The 19,155-nt window shown below is 40.3% G+C and overlaps 1 protein-coding gene across 4 annotated transcripts in view; it reads left to right on the top strand.

The window, feature by feature from the left end:
• The first annotated feature begins 695 nt into the window (after nt 1-695).
• LOC124788313 (AP-5 complex subunit zeta-1-like) overlaps nt 696-19,155 on the top strand; it is a 158,491-nt gene continuing 140,031 nt past the window's right edge. For 2 of the 4 annotated variants that reach the window (XM_047255551.1, XM_047255548.1), the window contains exons 1-2: nt 696-836; nt 1,239-1,595. In XM_047255551.1, coding sequence (XP_047111507.1) covers nt 802-836; nt 1,239-1,595 — 392 coding nt within the window. In that variant the 5' untranslated portion in view covers nt 696-801. Of the gene's footprint in view, nt 837-933; nt 1,129-1,238; nt 1,596-19,155 lie in introns of all 4 variants that reach the window. The other 2 variants (XM_047255549.1, XM_047255550.1) reach the window with 2 other exon arrangements.

The raw sequence follows: 19,155 nt of genomic DNA on the forward strand, positions 1-19,155 counted from the left end.
AAACCCTGTCAAAACTATTTCGGATTCTCCACTTCAGTGCTATACATTAATAAATGCTTCCGCATCTCCTGGATTGTGAAACATAATTACAAGTCTTCGTGTTACAGGCAGATTCAGTAATGTTAAATAAAAATACAAATCTTCTCGTAAACTGCTGTAGTTGGATCCGAACTTTTCGAGAGAACTACGTAAAGTTGCTAGTTAAAAATCAAATTCGGCTCCAGGTTAATGAAGGAAAGCGTCCCTGACGTCTGTGCAGCCATTGCCGATAAACACGGGATATACAATGCATATACAAATGTATATGCATTGTCCTCTGCAGTCATTTAATATAACAAGTGCTGGAACACTCTTCCCGCGAAGAAATATCCATGGCTTGAGGAGAATTTACTTATGTTTTTATTTGTGAGATATATTTTCGAGGTTTTTTTTAGGAAATTCCTTCATTACCTTAAACTGTAGATCCTAAAAACTGAAAAGCCGCCCAGGCACTTCGACGCATTGCGATGTGGAGATTGTGACTACGCACATGAAATTAAAAAGTTCAGTAATCAACATACAGTTTTGAATTTCACATGGAAAGCTGCAGACCAGTAGGTGAGCCGATCGGCACGAAGGTTTGCTGTCCGCAGAGACAAGTCTGCTATCGATGCCTTCGAGAGCGTCAAAGTATAACTTTGACAGGAGCGCAGCAACAGTACCTGTCATTACGACATATGTAAATAAAGGCATGTGCCATGTGACAGCTGTGTTTGTTTATTGTTTTGAAGTTTTGCTACGCTTGGTAGTGTGGCAGGAGAAATGACTGACTGTAACCAACTAGTGTCTTATTACAGGTTGTAATTTTCTCCAGTAGAAATTAATTCTTTGTACCGTGTACGTGCGCGTAATTCAATAAACTATAATTATACAATGATGACATTCACTTTACAGAAAGAAACATCGAATTGATATTTACTCGTGGTGATGGCCAGATTGCTTCTTCTAAATGACATTGCCCTGTTTTACAGATTTATTTCTCTTTCTCTTGTAAATTAAACGAGTTCAGTTGATTTGTATTTCTTTGTAGTTGAAAAGCCATAAATGCGAACATATTTCCTCAGGAGCCAAATACTACAATCACATGATGTGTGTATTACTTTCCTTATTTACATTGTAGATAGTAATTTTTTCCAATTTTTTAATAATATAATAAATATCCATTATAACTACACAGGTACTTCTGTATTTATTTACAGGAAATTCCCCGGTCATCATGTAGAAGAATTGTGGAATAAATTAATGAAGAAAGGAGCCAAATCTGACCAATTACGAGATATTCTGTTGTTTTATATGTACAACTATTTGTATCCAACACCTCAGCAGAAGTATTTCGACTCATTATTACTGATATTTGCTAGTAAAGGAACGTCAAAGAAAACAAAAATTGTAGTCTTCCAAATAATAGAAGAGACATGTATGTTTCTGGAAAGCAGTATTGCAGAAACGGTGTGCTTTTCATCCAATTTTTCATCGATAATCGAGTTACTAAACTGCATACTTATCGGTGGTATGATACCACTTCTTGACGAAACCGCAGTAGAGAAATTACTAAGGTAAGGATAATATTTTTTTTTTTTTTAACCAATTTTAATGCCTCGCCAACTCACTAATTATAGCCTTGGTTGTGATAGACAACATTAAGAACTTCTTGGGTAATGTACTCTACTCTAGAGCACATTTTTCTTTGATCAGTATGAAACAGTTGAATTACCTTTTCTGTCTGTATATAGGTTCAATGTATTGAGGTACCTCAATAGTAGTCGCATTAAAATAACGAAAGGACGTGAATTTCTTGAGGATAGTAAACATGTATGCATTTAGGCCCTTGAGTAGCACTTGCTTGCACTGGGTATCTAGTCTCTGCATTTGATATGGACAAAGACATTTCAAGAGTTAAACAAAAAGAATAGCCCAATGTTGACAGCTGTCACCTGTTCAACACCAAAAGTTTTCACAGGCAAACAGTGTCCTGCCAAGTATCCAGAATCAGTTTTTCTTGCACTTTGTCTTTCATGACCACAACTAACCTGTTGCATCTGTGAACTGGCAGTCAACCTGTACTCCCCGTATCACCCAATCCTTTAAGCAACCACATCCTTCGCCAGAGCTTTGACTATAGGGAGTTTCCCTTTTAATACATTCTACATCTGCATCTATATTTCACAAGCCCCATATGGTGTGTAGTGGAGGGTACCTCTGACACCACTGTTGTTTTCCCTTGTGTAAATGGTGCATGGGAAGGACAACTGTCTGTTAACTTCCACATGAGCTCTTATTTCTATGATTTTCTGGTCATGGTCATGTACATGGGGAAAAAGTAATATGTTGCCCAACCCTCTGGGCATACACTCGTGATATTTCAACAGTAAGCCTCTCTGGGATACACAGTGCTGCTTTTTTTAGCAACTCCCCATGGAGTTTGTTGAGCATCTCCACAACTCTATCACACTGTATGAAACATGCTGATTTTTGTTGCATCTTCTCTCTCTGTTCTAACTAATCCCACTTGGTAAGGACCCCAGACTGACGAACAGTACTCAAGAATTGTCAAACAAGTGTTTTGTTAGCCACTTCCTTAAGATTCTTCCTGTTTTATCTCAACCTGACATCTGCATTTCCTGTAGTTATTTTTGTGTGTTCATTTCACTTTAGTTCACATCTTCTAGATATTTTAAAGTTGTTACAATTCCCAGTAAGTTTTCATCAATAGTGTGGATCTCACTACCGGGTCAATCCATACAAGTGGTCCAACACTGCAGAAAAATTTTGTATTTGCTGGGTGAATTCCCCACTGTTTAGTAGTCACAAATATATGTATATATATATTTTAAATCTATTGTTTATTATTTTGAAAAGGCGGCTATAATTGTTCCAGGCTGCATGCGTTTTTTCGTATTTGCAAGCATCTACATTTCTTCACAATTATTCGGTAGTGGATTGTCCTAAGCCTTTCAGATAAAATGCATTTAGTTCAACATACTCTGGGCTACAAATTAACATCATTATCACTTAGATGAATGTATTCCTTAATATATTTTTAATAGTTCAAAGTTATCAGTCACAAATTTAAAAAAAACTGAATTTTTGAGCAGTAGTTTTCCAAAGAAAGAAAGAGTATCAATGGTGAGCAGCTTACACCAAAAAAATTACACTATTTTAAAAAATGGTTTTTGTAAAATTTTTCCATTTTTTTGGCCTGCAATATCTTTGTTCGGGGACCAGATAAAAATCTGAAAATTTCACAGTTAATAGATCTGTATGATATCAAACTTAAGTATAAATTTCAACTTTGAGATTCAATTGGAAGTTATGGAAAAAAGATTACAAACACGAGTCAAAAATACGTTTTTTAACATCTGCGATATCTGGTGGGCTAATCAAATAAAGTATACCAATTGCATAATGTAATACAACACATTACACTAGGTAATGATTGTTTGTGGAAACAATGCTTTGGTAATTGTTTCAGCAGGCTAACAATTGCATCTGCAAGCCTATACAAGTCTGATTGTTGTCTTCCCCCTTACACCGACAATTGTTTACTCACACTTATTTAGCTAGAAGTTCTTGAAGTGTGCAGTTGAAAAATGGTGTCTCAGTGCTCTGTAGGTGTTATTATAAATGAAGCATGTCATAAAAGTGTGTATGGAGTGTATCCTAAAGACATTCCGTTAATCGAAGACTACAGTGAAGAAGAAAAAGTGTTGTGTAACTTACGAGTCGACCCAGAGGTCAAATCAACATGCAAGTACCCTGAAATGAAATACTTAAAAAATTTTCATCACTTTTTTGGTCAGTCTTGCATGGACCCTTTTGAGAAACAGAATAACATAAGGTTTGCGAGAAATAACATTTGATCATTATTCTAAAAATAAAGCCCTTTTGTCAATCTCGTACCAGGAAAATCATTGTGTCCAACATGTTGTCTAAGATATTTGCAATTTACAAGAGAAAGGATAGTGAAACCTCAGATACAGAATCTTGTGATTTATCAGCAACGATTAAAATAGTGGATACAGCTTGTGAAATCCTGGTTATATTGCCTGCTAGTAAAATTAGAAAACTAAGTCAAGATAAAAGACCAAGTGCCTTGAATACAAAATTGAGAAAGTGGCAGCTACAGTCAAAAATAATTTGGAACTTTCATTTCAAAATACAATTTGTACTAAAACAGATGGAAGTTCTAATACTTCACCAACCGAATACGATGATTGATAGAAAAACTAAAAACTAAATGCAGTACTTCAAACAAAGTGGATAAAATTAAGATTATCAATTTACTGCCGAATTCTTGGCATCGAGCAAAAGTTAGTGATGAATTTAATGTGTCAGAACGTCTTGTTAACTTAACAAGGCAATTAGGAAAAGGACAGGGAACTTTACCAGCATTACAAAAGAAAAGTGCATTTAATTTGCTAGATGAAAACACAATGGCAAAAAAGACTGTGTTTCCGTGAAAGAAAATGGCTCTAAGATTCAAAGACAAAAAAGGAGAATATCGTGTAATTTAAATGAACTATTCACTGAATTTAAAAAAGAAGATCCTGACATTAAAATTGGAAGTTCACAGTTTTGCAAGTTGAGACCAAGATGATGTATTGTTGCAGGGGCATCTGGCACCCGTAATGTTTGTGTTTGTTTGTATCAGAATGTAAAGTTGATGATAGATGGGGCCAATCTTTTTGAGTTGACTATAAAGACCTTTTGGAACTTATGGTATCCAACATTGACAGTTACAATTGTATGATCAAGGGAAAATGTGGAGATTGTCCAGGCAAACAAGCATTACTTGACATATTTGAAGAATCTGAAGATGATGATTTGATGCCTGACAATATAAAATACAAACAATGGGTGACTCAAGACAGAACTGAAATGGTAACAGTCATAAAATCACGAGAAGAGTTTTTTGAAGTGTTGGTGGCTAATCTTGAAAATCTTAAAATGCATCATTTTATTGCAAAAGGTCAAAGTAAATTTTTGAAAGACAACAAGCAAACCTTGGTGGCTGATGAATGCTTAGTTCTTGCTGACTTTTCGGAAAATTATTCCTTTGTTGTTCAAGATGAAGTACAAGGGCACCACTGGGTAAACAAACAGGCCACAGTTCATCCATTTGTATTCTATTATAAAGATGAAGATAAACTAATGAGCCGCAGCTTTTATGTCATAATTGACTACCTTGAACACAACACTACAGAGGTGCGCATTTTTCAACTAGAATTAACAAACTACATTAAACAGCACCACCCTTCCATAAAAAAAACTGATTTGCTTTTTGGATGGGTCAGCAAGTCTATATAAAAACAAAACAAAATTATTAACATCTTTCATAAAGAAGATTTTGGGTTTGATGTAGAATGATACTTTTTTGCTTCATGCCATGGGAAAAATGGTTGTGATTGTGATGGGGGTACAACAAAGCGAGCTGTCACAAAAGCAAACCTGCAGCAGACTGATGACAATCATACCATAACACCTCAAGAAATGTTTGAATTCTGTAAAAAACATATCAAAGGAATTACCTATGTTTTTGTACAATGTGAGGAAATACAAGAAGTCTATGACAGTGTCTTGAAGGAAAGGTACAACACTTAGAAGATTAAAGGCACTCGATCTTTTCAATGTTTTGTACCCCATTCGCACAACTTACTGAGGTGTAAGATCACACCAACTCCACCTGATACTGAGCTTCATCAGTGTGGAAAACTTTTACAACTGGTTCTTCAAAATAAAGACATAGTGGCTTGTGTTTACGATCAACAGTGGTGGATTGGCGAAGTTGACTGTCAAAACCAAGATGTAAGTGTTGTATTTTATCGCCCTCCAGAACCAAGGATATCTTTTTAAAAAATTCAGATGGATCAAGTTTGGATGCCACTTAAAAATATACTAAGGAAGCTGTCTCCCATGGAATTTACAACTGTGACTGGGCGAACTTATCTAACACCCAAACTGAGTGAACACATTTCTCAAATGTTCAATGATCGATGTACTGAAAACAAATAACAAGAGAACAATATGATGTAATTAGTAGGCTTCTTTTCAATTAAAAATGTAAGTAATCATAGATATGATTAAATTATATACTGTAACTGATATATTTTATTCCATTAGCCTAGATATCGCGGATGTTAAAAAATGACTTGTTTTTGTAATTTTTTTTCTGTAACTTCCAATTGAATCTCAAAGTTGATATTTATACTGAAGTTTAATATCATAAAGATCCAATAACTGTAAAATTTTCAGATTTTTATCTGGTCCCCCAATAAAGATATTGCAGGCCAAATAATGGAAAAATTTTAAAAAATCCATTTTTTAAAATAGTGTATGTTTTTAGTGTAAGCTGCTCACAATTGATACTCTATAAAAAGTAGCTATACTATACAGTGTAATAGCAGAATAAATATTAAAGCTGAGAAATTAATCTTTCTTTGGAAAACTACTGTTCAAAAATTGAGTTTTTTTAATATGTGGCTGATAAATTTGAACTATTAACAATATATTAAAGAATTCATTCAGCTAAGTGATAATGACGTTAATTTGTAGCCCAGAGTATGTTGAACTAAATGCATTTTATCTGAAAGGCTTAGGACAATCCACTACCGAATAATTGTGAAGAAATGTAGATACTTTCAAATACGAAAAAAATGCATGTGGTGTGGAACAAATATGGCCACCATTTCAAAAGAATAAACAATATTTTTGTTAAAAAATATTTTTGTGACTACTAAACATTGGGGAATTCACCCAGCAAATATAAAATTTTTCTGAGATGGTCAAGCAACCAATTATTTTTTTCTTGGACCACTTGGTATGGATTGACCCTGCCTTTATTTATGCACAATATGTTACATTTATTTACGTTAAAGGTCAACTGGCAGTCGTTGCACGAGTCATTAATCCTCCACAGGTCTTCCTTCATTTCACTACAGTCTTCTGGCATTACCACTTTCATGTAGACAACAGTGTTCTTTTCTAAAAGCCTCATTGAGCTTTTGACATTATCTGATAGAGCATTTATAAATATTAGAAACAGTAGTGGCCCCATAATATTGACTCAGGGCACTTCAGAAATTGCCTGTGCCTGTGATAATTTCATCTCATAAAGAATAAATAACTGAGTTTTCTCTCTTAGAATCTCCTGAAGCTAGTCACAAATCTGGTCCAATCTTGGTAAGCTCATATTTTGTGTACCAAATAACAATGCATACCGTATTGAATGCTTCACAGAAGTCAAGGCATTCGACCTGGGTGCCTTTGGGTATGGCACTCTGGGTTTCATGGTTGAACAGTGCGAGCTCTCTCTCTCTCTCTTTATGGAATCCATAATTTTTGTAGTGGAGATATTTGTTACACAGAAACACGATAATGTGTAAGTAAAAATGTATTTCATAATTCAAGGGATTGACATTCTGTACTATTGCAGTCTCCCAAGGTTAAGTAGTAGTGGTGGTGGTGGTGGTAGTAGTAGTAGTAGTTTATTCATCCAGAGACAGTATACATTGAATGTATTTTGTCAGAAAATACATGGCATAAAAAATACAAGGGTATACAGTACCCTACATACGACAAGTTGCATGGTATTCTACACTATTCTACATCATATCACAATCAGAATTGCATATAAAACTGTGATTAATTACAAAAATGTAAAGAATTATTTTATATGGAATACATAACTGATATTAACATAAAACTAAAAACTGAGCCATAACACTTTTGTTCAGCATATAAATCTAAATTGCTGCTCTCTCTACTCCCTTTTCTTTCGCTCTTGCCATCCCCAAACCCAGATCTTGCAGTTAAGAATTATTTAGCAATGTTCACTGAAAACCACTTGTTTTCCACCTCTCCTGATACCCAAAATAGCAGAACTCGTAAACCACTTTTGGTGCATCATTACATAATCTAGTTTCCTCGGCATTGTCTGATTTAATTTGAATGCATTCCAATACCCTTATTTTACTTTTGTTGTTGTTTGTTTTATAACCTCTTTTCAAGACTCTACCAATTCCACTCAACTTGTTTTCCAAGTACTTTCCTGTCTCTGACATAATTATACTTTCATTGGCAAGCCATGAAGTTTTATTTTCTTCTGTCTGAACTGTAATTCCCTTGTTGAATTTTTCCTTGGTTTCCTTCACAGCTTGCTCAGTGTACAGAAGAATAACACTGTGGTTAGGCTACAACTCACTCTCATCACTTCTCAACTACAACTTTCCTTTCATGCTTATTTAATCATTATTAGAGGCTTGATCACAGACACTAGGAAAAATATAGACACTAAAACAGTACTGGACCTTGTGCTTACTTGCAACCTAAAAATAAAGATAGATAAACCCACCAGAGTAACAGAGCCTAGTGAAACTACTATTGGTCACATAATAACAAATATTACCTCATTCTACTGTGACACACAGGTAATAAACTCCACATTAGCATAGACAGACATAGACATTAACATAGAGACTGATGGAAGTAATCAGAAGATATGGGAGCAAACCAGGCGGATTAACTCACAAACCTTGAGAAACAAAGGCATTATTCATTAAGATAGCTATAAGTAATGGAGAAAATAACTGAAAAGACTTATGGTCCTTATAAATGTAGAGAGAGGAAAAGTGACAAATTGAGCGGAGGACGCACACATTGAAATGTGCCAGAAGTTTGTAGATCCTCTAGAAATAGCAAACACCTTTAATTGATATTATGTAACTGTAGCACATGAATTGATAACATAAAATAAAACAGTTGAATTAAGTACAACACCAAGAATTCATTTATAAACCATACCATTGCATTCCTCACAGCAACTGATAGAAGTTTCAAACCTAATAAAGTAACGAAAAGTCGAACATTCATCTGGCTTAGATGGTGTTACAGTACATCTCATAAAGGAATGTAAAGAAAGTATATCAAAACCCTTAACACATGTGCTGAATGAATGCTGTAGTAGAGGAAGATATTATTTCCAGATTCACTAAAAGCGAGTGAGGTGAAACCAGTGTACAAACCGAGTGAGGTGGTGCAGTGGTTAGCACACTGGACTCGCATTTGCAAGGATGATGGTTCAATCCTGCGTCCGGCCATCCTGATTTAGGTTTTCCGTGATTTCCTTAAATCACTCCAGGCAAATGCCGGGATGGTTCCTTTGAAAGGGCACGGCCGATTTCCTTCCCCGTCCTTTCCTAGTCTGGTGGGACCGATGACCTCGCTGTTTGGTCTCTTCCCCCAAACAATCCAATCCAATCTACAAGGAAGGAAATAGGTGAATTAGAAAACTACGTGCCAATATCATGTATCTTCACCTTTGCAAAAATGTATGTAATGGTAATAAAGAATTGAATTGCACAACAGTAACAGCACATTCCGAGTTCACTTGATAGGCAGCAGAAGACCTGCAGGAACTTCATGGACCTGTCTAAAGCATTTGACAGTATGTTCCTGGAGGGAAATGCTATGATGTAATCAGATCATACATTATGATGGTGTGGAAAGTGCTTACAGCCTTCACATAAGTGATGTAAGTGGGGAGAGAGCGAAGTGAGGAATTTGGCAGATGATCCAAATCCCACCCTGCCACTTCCTGTCAGCACACAGGTTGCTACAAGTCTTGTGCAAATAGAGGTACTGTACGTTGTCTCTGCCTGACTGTCTATGAACCGTTTGACCAAGAGACTCTTGCTAACTCCTCTTTCATTGTCACGTCCTTGGCAATTGTAATACACACCATTTGCTTTGGGCTCTGCTACTTTCTGCCCATTGGGATGTGTTGTTGAGATTCTTGTTAACAAAAGATGAGTGACTGAGCATGGGACGTAGCATACCCTCAGCACTGCCACACTGTTGTTTCCTGCAATCGATCTTGAAGTTGATCCGCTTCCTGATCTGGATATAAATGTCAGTCAAAACAGAGTCCATAAGATTGTTGGTAATGACGGTGCTGAGCAAGGTTAACTGGATGTTGTACAGTTAGTTGGCTAGCAGGTGGATTATGTTACCAGCATAATACACCGCACTGCAAATGCATGCATGCCAAATTCTTGAGTACAACTTAAAAGACAGACTGGTCCCTGGTGGAAGAAAAGAGTGACACTCCACTCAGAGAGACAGATATAATGTGTTGGAAAGGGTCAAATGCAGACCATTAGTTGAAGACCTGAGAAAATGTGTTCTCGAGACCAAAAAGGAGACATTGCCCAGTCTATGGTGCAGCATTGGACTTGCATAACCACATCTGGCAGCCAAGATCCAGTCTTCCATCAGCATCAACTGATAGCTGAAAGGGGTTCTTTTCACTTTAGTTATGTTGATGATGACCTACACAACTGCCCTTTCTCAATTTAAGAACTAGAGTCAACATTGTAATGAGTGATACATTATCATGTTAGACCAGCATTCATTAGAGCATATTGCAGCACCTCAGCGAAAATACTGAAAAAATTCTGCTTGGTGTGTTTAATTTCATTTTTGGAACAGGACAATTCACTGACAGGTAGAAAGAAGGTGTCTCAATTCCTGACCTCAAATCTGGGAATAATCATGCATGTCTGAATAATTATTGTAGTGGTGTCCTCACTAGCTGTGTGGAAAAGACCTTGGAGTACATGATGTGAACCCCCATATCGTATGGATGGTAGAATCTGGACAGCTCTTTAGTCACTTTCTTGCTGGGCTCAGAATGTATCACTCTACCATTAATAACTTGACCCAGCTAGGGATACCTGTACAGCAGGCTTTCCTACACCTGCACACATAACATGAAGGCTTGTAATACTACTTGGGGGGACACAAATACTAAGTTAACTTTACATATGGGACTTTCAGGTACATCTCCCAAATTTGCTTTGGCCCTCCATTCCTCCAGATTATTTTAGACATAAAATAGGTGGTTTGCTATCAGATTTTCTTATGCAAGAGAATGTTGCGTGTCTACTTTCTTGCATTGTAGAATTGTATGCTTTCAGATTTCTTTCTGCCTTCTTTGCTCATTGCTTCTTCCCCCCTGCAGGTCTGGAGGTTAGAATAGGCCCGAGGTATTCCTGTCTGTCGTAAGAGGTGACTAAAAGGAGTCTCACACTTTTCGGCCCTATGAGTTCAGGTCCCATTCTATGGTTTGACGTGCCACTTTCAAAATTCTACAGAAGTGCAGGCCATATGGGGAAGGATGCCTTACGTGGTGCACATGTGCCCTTAGATTCGATCTCCTGAATCTCTTGTTATAGCTTTGCATCTCCACTTGCGACTCAACTATTTGGGTGAGGACACTTTCCAGGGTATGTCATCTTCTTCCGTTATCTCCTGTCATCTTTCTCCCCCATGACAGTACTGGATTTCTCTGCACCCAATATCCAGGATGGTAGCCAGTCCATTGTGGTGGCGCCGTAATGTACCCATTTGGTGGTAGCCCCCTGACAACACAGGGATCGCATTGCTGATGCCTGAGCTGTGAACTCCCCATGTATGCCAAGGAGTAGATGGCTGTCTTCAGGGGGCATCAGGACTCCTGGCGACGGCAATCATGCCAGTTGGCCTTTGCTGTGGCTGAGTGGCACTCGTGGGGGGAGAGCCCCTGATCGGAGTGGGTGACATCAGGGCAGATGACACACAATGAAGCAGACTAAGTCGTCTCTTGCTGGTGACTATGGCACCAGCAGTCTCTAAGAAGGGCAAGATAGAATACAATGCCGACAGGTATGACCGTAAATCATTTCCTTCCCTCGCTACACCATGGGAGGAACGTAGAGCTACAGAATGGAGAGAGCCCTATTCGCCTCGGGTTTTAGCCTGTAGCAGATCAGAACTGATGGCAACTCTTTTCTACCTATGAAGCCTCAGTTTTTCATTGAACACCATGCGGATAAGTTTAGAGAAGTGACAGACTATCCAAGATGCAAAACAGCACAGTCTTGATTCAGGCAGCATCCCCATACCAATCCCGAGTGTTACTCACCTGTGACAAGCTGGGTGATATTTCTGTTTCCGTCACTCCCCATAAAAGCCTCAACATGGTCCGGAGGATTATTTTCCATCGTGACCTCCTCTTGCAGTCTGGCGGCGATCTCCGCGCCAATTTAGACCGGCAAGGCGTTCATTCCATCTGGTACATTTACAGGGGACCCAAATACAACAGGGTTGCCACCATTGCCTTCAACTTGACCTTTGAGGGTGATTCATTGCCTGAAAAGGTCAAGGTGACGGTTTACCGCTGTGATGTTGAACCATATGTCCCTCCCCCTGTGTGGTGCTTTAAGTGCCGGAAGTTTGGGCACATGTCTTCCCGCTGCACTTCCAGTGCCATATGTCAAGACTGCGGACATTCTCTGCACCCAGATACTCCATGTGCGCCACCTCCCACTTGCATCAACTGTGGAGAGCACCACACCCCCTGCTCGCGAGACTGCCTAGTACTCCAAAAGGAGTGGAAAATCATGGAGTACAAGACCCTGGACCGGTTGACATAAACAGAGGCTAAACGTAAATTCAAAAGATTACACCCCATTTGGTTGACATTGACATACACTGCAGATACATCACTATCGCCATCCCAAGTGCCAGTTGTTCCTCACTCTGTGCCACGAACAGTGGGCCGTCCGGGCCACCAGAATACATCTGCCCCCTTGGTGGTAGGGTGCAAATCTTCCTCCGTTGCTCCCAAAACATCTACTTCAGGAGCAAGCGCCCCTCCCCCCAAATGCAGGGGACATCGGTCCCCTCCCCCCTGCCGAAGAAGCAACAGCCTACTCTGCTTTGCAGAAATCTTCCCAGCAAGCCCCTAAAGTGAAGTGAGAGAGCAAGCAAACTAAGAAGTAGTCTGCTAAGAAACAGGACCCTCTGGTGACCCCACCACCACCACTCCCTATCAGTTCTTCATCTGAGGATGCAGTGGAGATCTTAGCGTCCCCTGCAGACCTGGATCTCACTGATGCCTCATCCACCATAGAAATGGCTACAAATACTCAGTCAGAGGCAGCAGGTGACCCTCAGGCATAACATGCCTCCTTGTGCGCTTCATGCCTTCCCAGCATCATGATAACGTCATCCTCCAGTGGTATTGCGGATTTTTTTTCCCACCATATGGCTGAGCTATGGCAACTGTTAAGCTTTACACCTGCTTTCTGCATTACCCTCCAGAAAACCTGGTTCCCGGTAATTCGGACCCCTGCCCTTCATGGCTAGAAGGGATATTACAGGAACCATAGCAACTCTAATAGAGTGTCAGGTGGAGTTTGCGTCTATGTCCTGAACTCAGTATGCAGTGAATCTGTGCCCCTTCAAACCCTTCTTGAAGTTGTGGCTGCCAGGATAAGGACGACACAGGAAATAACTGTCTGCAACATATATCTTCTTCCAGATGGTGTAGTACCCCTGAACGTATTGGCTGCACTGATTGAACAACTTCCTAAACCTTTCCTACTTTTGGGAAATTTTAACACTCATAACCCCTTGTGGGGTGACACAGTTCTTACCGGCCAAGGCAGAGATGTCGAAAATTTACTTTCACAACCTGATCTCTGCCTCTTAAATATTGCGGCCACCACACATTTCAGTGTGGCGTATTGCACATATTCGGCCATTGATCTCTCGGTTTCCTGTCCTAGACTTCTCCAATCTATCCACTGGAGAGCACATGTCGACCTGTGTGGTAGTGACCACTTCCTCATTTTCCCGTCAATGCCCCGGCATCAGGCCCACGGACGCCTCTCCAAATTGGCTTTAAACAATGCAGACTGGGAAGCCTTCACCTCTGTTGTCACCGTTGAATCTCCCTACATGGTAACATCGATGTTGTGGTTGAGCAGGTAACTACAACTGTCGTTTCTGCAGCAGAAAATGCTATCCCTCGTTCTTTAGGGTGTCCCCGGTGGTCGCCAGAAGTCTCTGAGGCTTATCAAAAGGTGGGAACTGGAGTGTTGGGAGAGGTACATGTCGTCCATTGGGTGCCATACATCACCTTCCCCAGTCTGGGAAAAGATCATAAGAGTTTTTGGGTACCAGACCCCAACAGGTGTTCGCAGAGTTAACATAAATGGCGTGTTATCTACCGACGCAAACACAATTGCCGAACACTTCGCTGAGCACTATGCTCGCACCTCTGCATAGGAGAATTACTTCCCAGCCTTTCACACTCTCAGTATTCATTCTTACTGCTGTGCTTGGTGCCATCTTTTTTGATTTACGAAAAGCGTATGACACCACCTGGTGACATCATATCCTTGGCACATTATACAAGTGGGGTATCCGAGGCCCACTCCTGATTTTTATCCAGAATTTCCTGTCGCTTCATATATTCCGTGTCCAAGTTGGTGCCTCCCATAGTTCCCCCCATATCCAGGAGAATGGGGTCCCGCAGTGCTCTGTATTGAGTGTATCTCTATTTGTAGTAGCCATTAACAGTCTAGCAGCAGCTGTAGGGCTGTCTGTCTCACCCTCTCTGTATGCAGACGGCTTCTGCATTTCGTACTGCTCCATCAGTACTGATGTTGCTGAGTGGTGCTTACAGGAAGCCATCCACAAGGTGCAATCATGGGCTGTAGCCCACTGCTTTCAGTTTTTGGCTGCAAAGTCATGTGTTATGCACTTCTGCCAGTGTCGTACCATTCATCTGGAACCAGAACTTTACCTTACTGATGATCCCCTCACTGTAGTAGAGATGTATCAATTTTTAGAACTGGTTTTCTACGCCTGATTGACTTGGCTTCCTTACCTGCATCAGCTTAAGCGGAAGTGCAGCACCTCAGTGCCCTCCACTGCCTAAGCAACACCAACTGGAGTGCAGATCGCTCTACCCTGCTGCAGCTATACAGAGCTCTTGTTCAATCCCATCTTGACTGTGGGAGTCTGGTTTATGGTTCGGCGGCACCCTCAGCATTGCGTTTACTCGACCCAGTGTTTCACTGTGGTGTTCGACTACCAGTGGGAGCTTTTAGGACAAGTCCGGTGACCAGTGTCCTTGCAGAGCCTGGAGTCCCTCCATTGCAGGTCAGGCATGCACAACTGCTCGCCAGTTATGTTGCACACATACGTAGTTCTTCTGCACATCTGAATTACCGTCTCAGCGGTTCATCTCCTGCATGGGCGGCCCAGGTCAGCGCTTACAATTGCAGTTCGCGTCCGATCCCTTCTATCTGAACTGGAGTCCTTGCCTTCATCACCTATAATTGAGGTCCAATCGCTTACACCTCCATGCTGTACACCTTGGCCGCGGCTTTGTCTGGACCTTTCACATGGCCCTAAGGACTCAGTTCACCCTGCAGCTCTCCGCTGTCACTTCATCTCAATTCTTGACTTGTACCGAGGCCATGAAGTGGTTTACATCAACGACTCGTTGGCTGATGGTCACGTCGGCTTCGCGTATGTCCATGGAGGACATATTGAACAGCATTCCTTGCCCGATGCCTGCAGTGTTTTCACTGCAGAGCTGGTGGCTATATCTCGTGCTCTTGAGCACATCCGTTCATGCCCTGGGGAGTCATTTCTTCTGTGTACTGACTCCTTGAGCAGTCTACAAGCTATCAACCAGTGCTACCCTCTTTATCCTTTGGTTTCGATCATCCAGGAGTCCATCTACACCCTGTAACGGTCCAGTTGTTCAGCGGTATTTGTGTGGATCCCAGGACACATTGGAATCCCAGGCAATGAACTTCCTGACAGGCTGGACAAACAGGATACACGGGAACCGCTTGTGGAGATCAGCATTCCAATAACAGATCTATGTTTAATTTTACGTCACCAGGTTTTTTGGCTTTGGGTGATGGAATGGTATAGTCTCAGTATCCACAACAAACTGTGTGCTACTAAGGAGACTATGAATGTGTGGCAGTCCTCCATGCGGGCTTCTCACAGGGACTCTGTGGTTCCCTGCAGCTCTGCATTGGACACACTTAGGTGACCTACGCCTACCTTCTGCACCGTGAAGACCCGCCCCAGTGTCGATGTGGCGTCCAGTTGACAGTGCCCCATATTCTGGTGCAATGTCCCATTTTGACTGCCCTGCGACGAAATCTTTGGTTACTGGACTCGTTTCCATTAATTTTACCTGACAATGCCTTATTGACTGATTTAGTTTTACGTTTTATTCGTGAGGGTGAATTTTATCATTTGATCTAAATTTTAGCACATGTCCTTTGTCCCTCTGTGTCCTCCACCCTAGTGCTTTTAGGTTGGAGGTTTTAATGTGTCACAGAGGGCTGGCTTCACCTTTTTATTCTCATGGTCTGCCAGCCATTGTAATCTGTTTTGTCATTTTAATCTCTTCTACCTGTTTTTTGTGTTTCTGTGGTTTTGTTCTCCCCTTTTTTTCATTTAAGTGTTTGTTGCCCTTCTGTTGTTCTTGTCGTTTTTCCTTTCTCTCCATTTTGAGTTGTCAGTATTGCTTGTTTTATTCTCGCCCCTGTGGCATTGTTTTATTCGGAACAAGGGACCGATGACGTGGCAGTTTGGTCCCTTCCCCCCTCTTTTAAACCAACCACCAACCAACCTCATTGCTTCTTAAGCACACAGTTTAAAAAGAAGAAATTTTTATTCCTCTTTCCTTCATTTACAGCGCGATGTAGTCTGTGTTACCAGGCTTGCACAGGTAGGTGATGGAGTGTATTTCAGCATTTGGCTTCTCTATCTCTTCAGGTATTTCACACTGAATGTTTTTATTGTACCAACTAATAAATTTTCTTTTCTTTGAGCTTTTTAGCAAGTTTGAATGATGTGAAGACGTTGTCAGTCATCTGTTACTTCCTTCGTTTAGCAATGTCTCCATAAGCTGCGGAACAAAATAGTCTCAGAGTGATTGTTCCTCTCCATGTGTATCCTCTTTTCCGGGGTTTGGGGGAGTACTGCATACATACATTCTTGCTGCATTAGCAAAATTCCAAAATTTGAGATCAGGTTTGTAGGGTTTGCAGGGCATAAACTGGTCTTTTTTGGTGATACAGGGTGTCTCAAAAGAAAATTTATATTTGATGTGTCAAAATAAAATAGAGGTTGAAGTCTATCACAAAATCTTTATTTCTTATTGAAATATACAGTTTAGGAGTTTACTTCTTAAAAATAATGTTACTTAAATGCAATCCAGCATGCCTACAGCACTCATTTAAATGATAAACAGAATTTTGCGTGACAGCTTGGCACTGGGGTGGCTGCCACTTCATTATGGATGTTTTCTTTCATTTGCTCGAAAGAAGCTGGATTATTGACATAAACTACATATTTGACACATCCCCATGGGGGCTCATATCTGGACTGCAAGGGTGCCAATTTGTGTCACCTCTCCAAGATCATTTTGCGAGGGAAAATTTCATGAACACACAGTATAGGCACATTGGACCTGTGTGCTGTGGCTCATCTTGCTGATACCACGTTTTCTGGCTATAAAAAGTATGGCACAATTATTCCTCGAGCTGACATCGCAACCGTACAGTAACTTTTAGCAAATGACAGGGTTTCTCATGCTTCCCTTTAGGATTCTTTGCAATCCAGTAGTGGCAATTTTGCTTATTGATGTAAATGTTCAGGTCAAAATGAGCCTCATCAGAAAAAAGATTGAAGGGCAGTCAGCCACTCCATTAACGACCTACAGCCTGTGTTTGGTATCCTGAGGCTTTAATTCTTGCACCAACTGGATTTTGTAAGCGTGCAGTTTAAGGTATCTTTGTAGAATTGAGCACAGTGCTGATCTGTGCACATTTAAAGAACTTGCACGCTTATGAATGGAGAGGTTAGGATCATCACTAACTGACCAATTTCCACTCTCCACTGATTTGCCTGTTCTCAATGACCTCGGTTGCCTGCATTTTGATTTGGCCACTGTTGAACCAGTCTTCTCAATCGTTTTGATCCATTTCCAGATGAGAGGAACAGTTGGAACATCATTTACATTATGCAGTCCAGAATCACTGCAAAATTTCCTCCATGCTACAGTTGCCGAATCACCTTTTCTCTAAAATTCTGGTACACAGAACATGCGATCCACACCTGAGAAGCCCTCCCTGAATTCTCAGAGGTCAAGCAAGTGAGAAATGTATCCCTCACTCACCTCTGATTTGTTGCACACATGCAGAGGGTGCTTCAAATGTAAACTTTCTTTTGAGACACCCCGTACTTGCTCACTCTACCACTGATAATCTTGTGTCCCTCGAGTCTGCCATCCGAACAGCCTTTTCTAGACACCAAGAAGCAAGAGTGAATTTGTTGGCGGGCAGGCACTCAGCTCGGGTTGATTTTTCATCAAAATGGAGAAACCTGAGAAACTACTGAAAACTGTCCCTTGGTATAATATCCTTGATGAAAGTAAGCCCACAGGAATGTGACCAAATATCATTTGCAGATGTACCTTTTATACAGATGACACCCTGAGAAAAAGTGATGGCCATCAATTTTTCCAGTTCCTCAAGTGATACATTCCACTCAATGTTTTTTTAGCACTTTTTATCATTTGATTCGGTGTATTTCTTAATGAGATGTAGCATTGTTTCATCAAAAGTAAGATGGTAAGATGGACAGCAATGGTGACAGAATTGTCTAGACATTCACAAACGTAAACAGTAGGACCTCCTTCCTGCTGGAGAACTTCACAGCCGTCCTCCTTCTAGAAGATGAAAAATTGGCAGGTTCTGTCCCTAGCGACCATCTTTTTAGAGGCATTCAACTGGATTTGCTGTGATGGATGAGGTGAGGAGTAATGTAGATCAGCATCCGAATACCCCTCCACTAATCCTTCCTCATTCACAATATCTTCGTCTTCACTTATCTCTGGTACCAAATCGTCACCTTCATTATCTAAGTCATATTCTGATTCAGGTTCAGAGTACTCTAAGAGAAATAACATTTCTTCATCAGAAAGTCCACATTAATGAGCTGTGTTCAAAAATTTCTTTCAAGGACAAAGTATATTACCTGAATGTCACATTATAAACTGTGGCAGATTGGAATGTGCGTGTGTCAAGATGCAACAATTAACTCTACATGATTACTTATTTTTGGACTTCTTCTGTCCTAGGTATATTGAATGAAATTTCAAAGAAAATATAGGTATTTTGTAAAACCTAATATATCATCATGAAGAGAAGAAGAAAAGTAATGTGATGTCATGAACAAAGTAAAAAAAAAAAAGTT

The sequence above is a fragment of the Schistocerca piceifrons genome, chromosome 3 (assembly GCF_021461385.2).
Source record: "Schistocerca piceifrons isolate TAMUIC-IGC-003096 chromosome 3, iqSchPice1.1, whole genome shotgun sequence".
In the NCBI taxonomy this organism is placed as follows: domain Eukaryota; kingdom Metazoa; phylum Arthropoda; class Insecta; order Orthoptera; family Acrididae; genus Schistocerca; species Schistocerca piceifrons.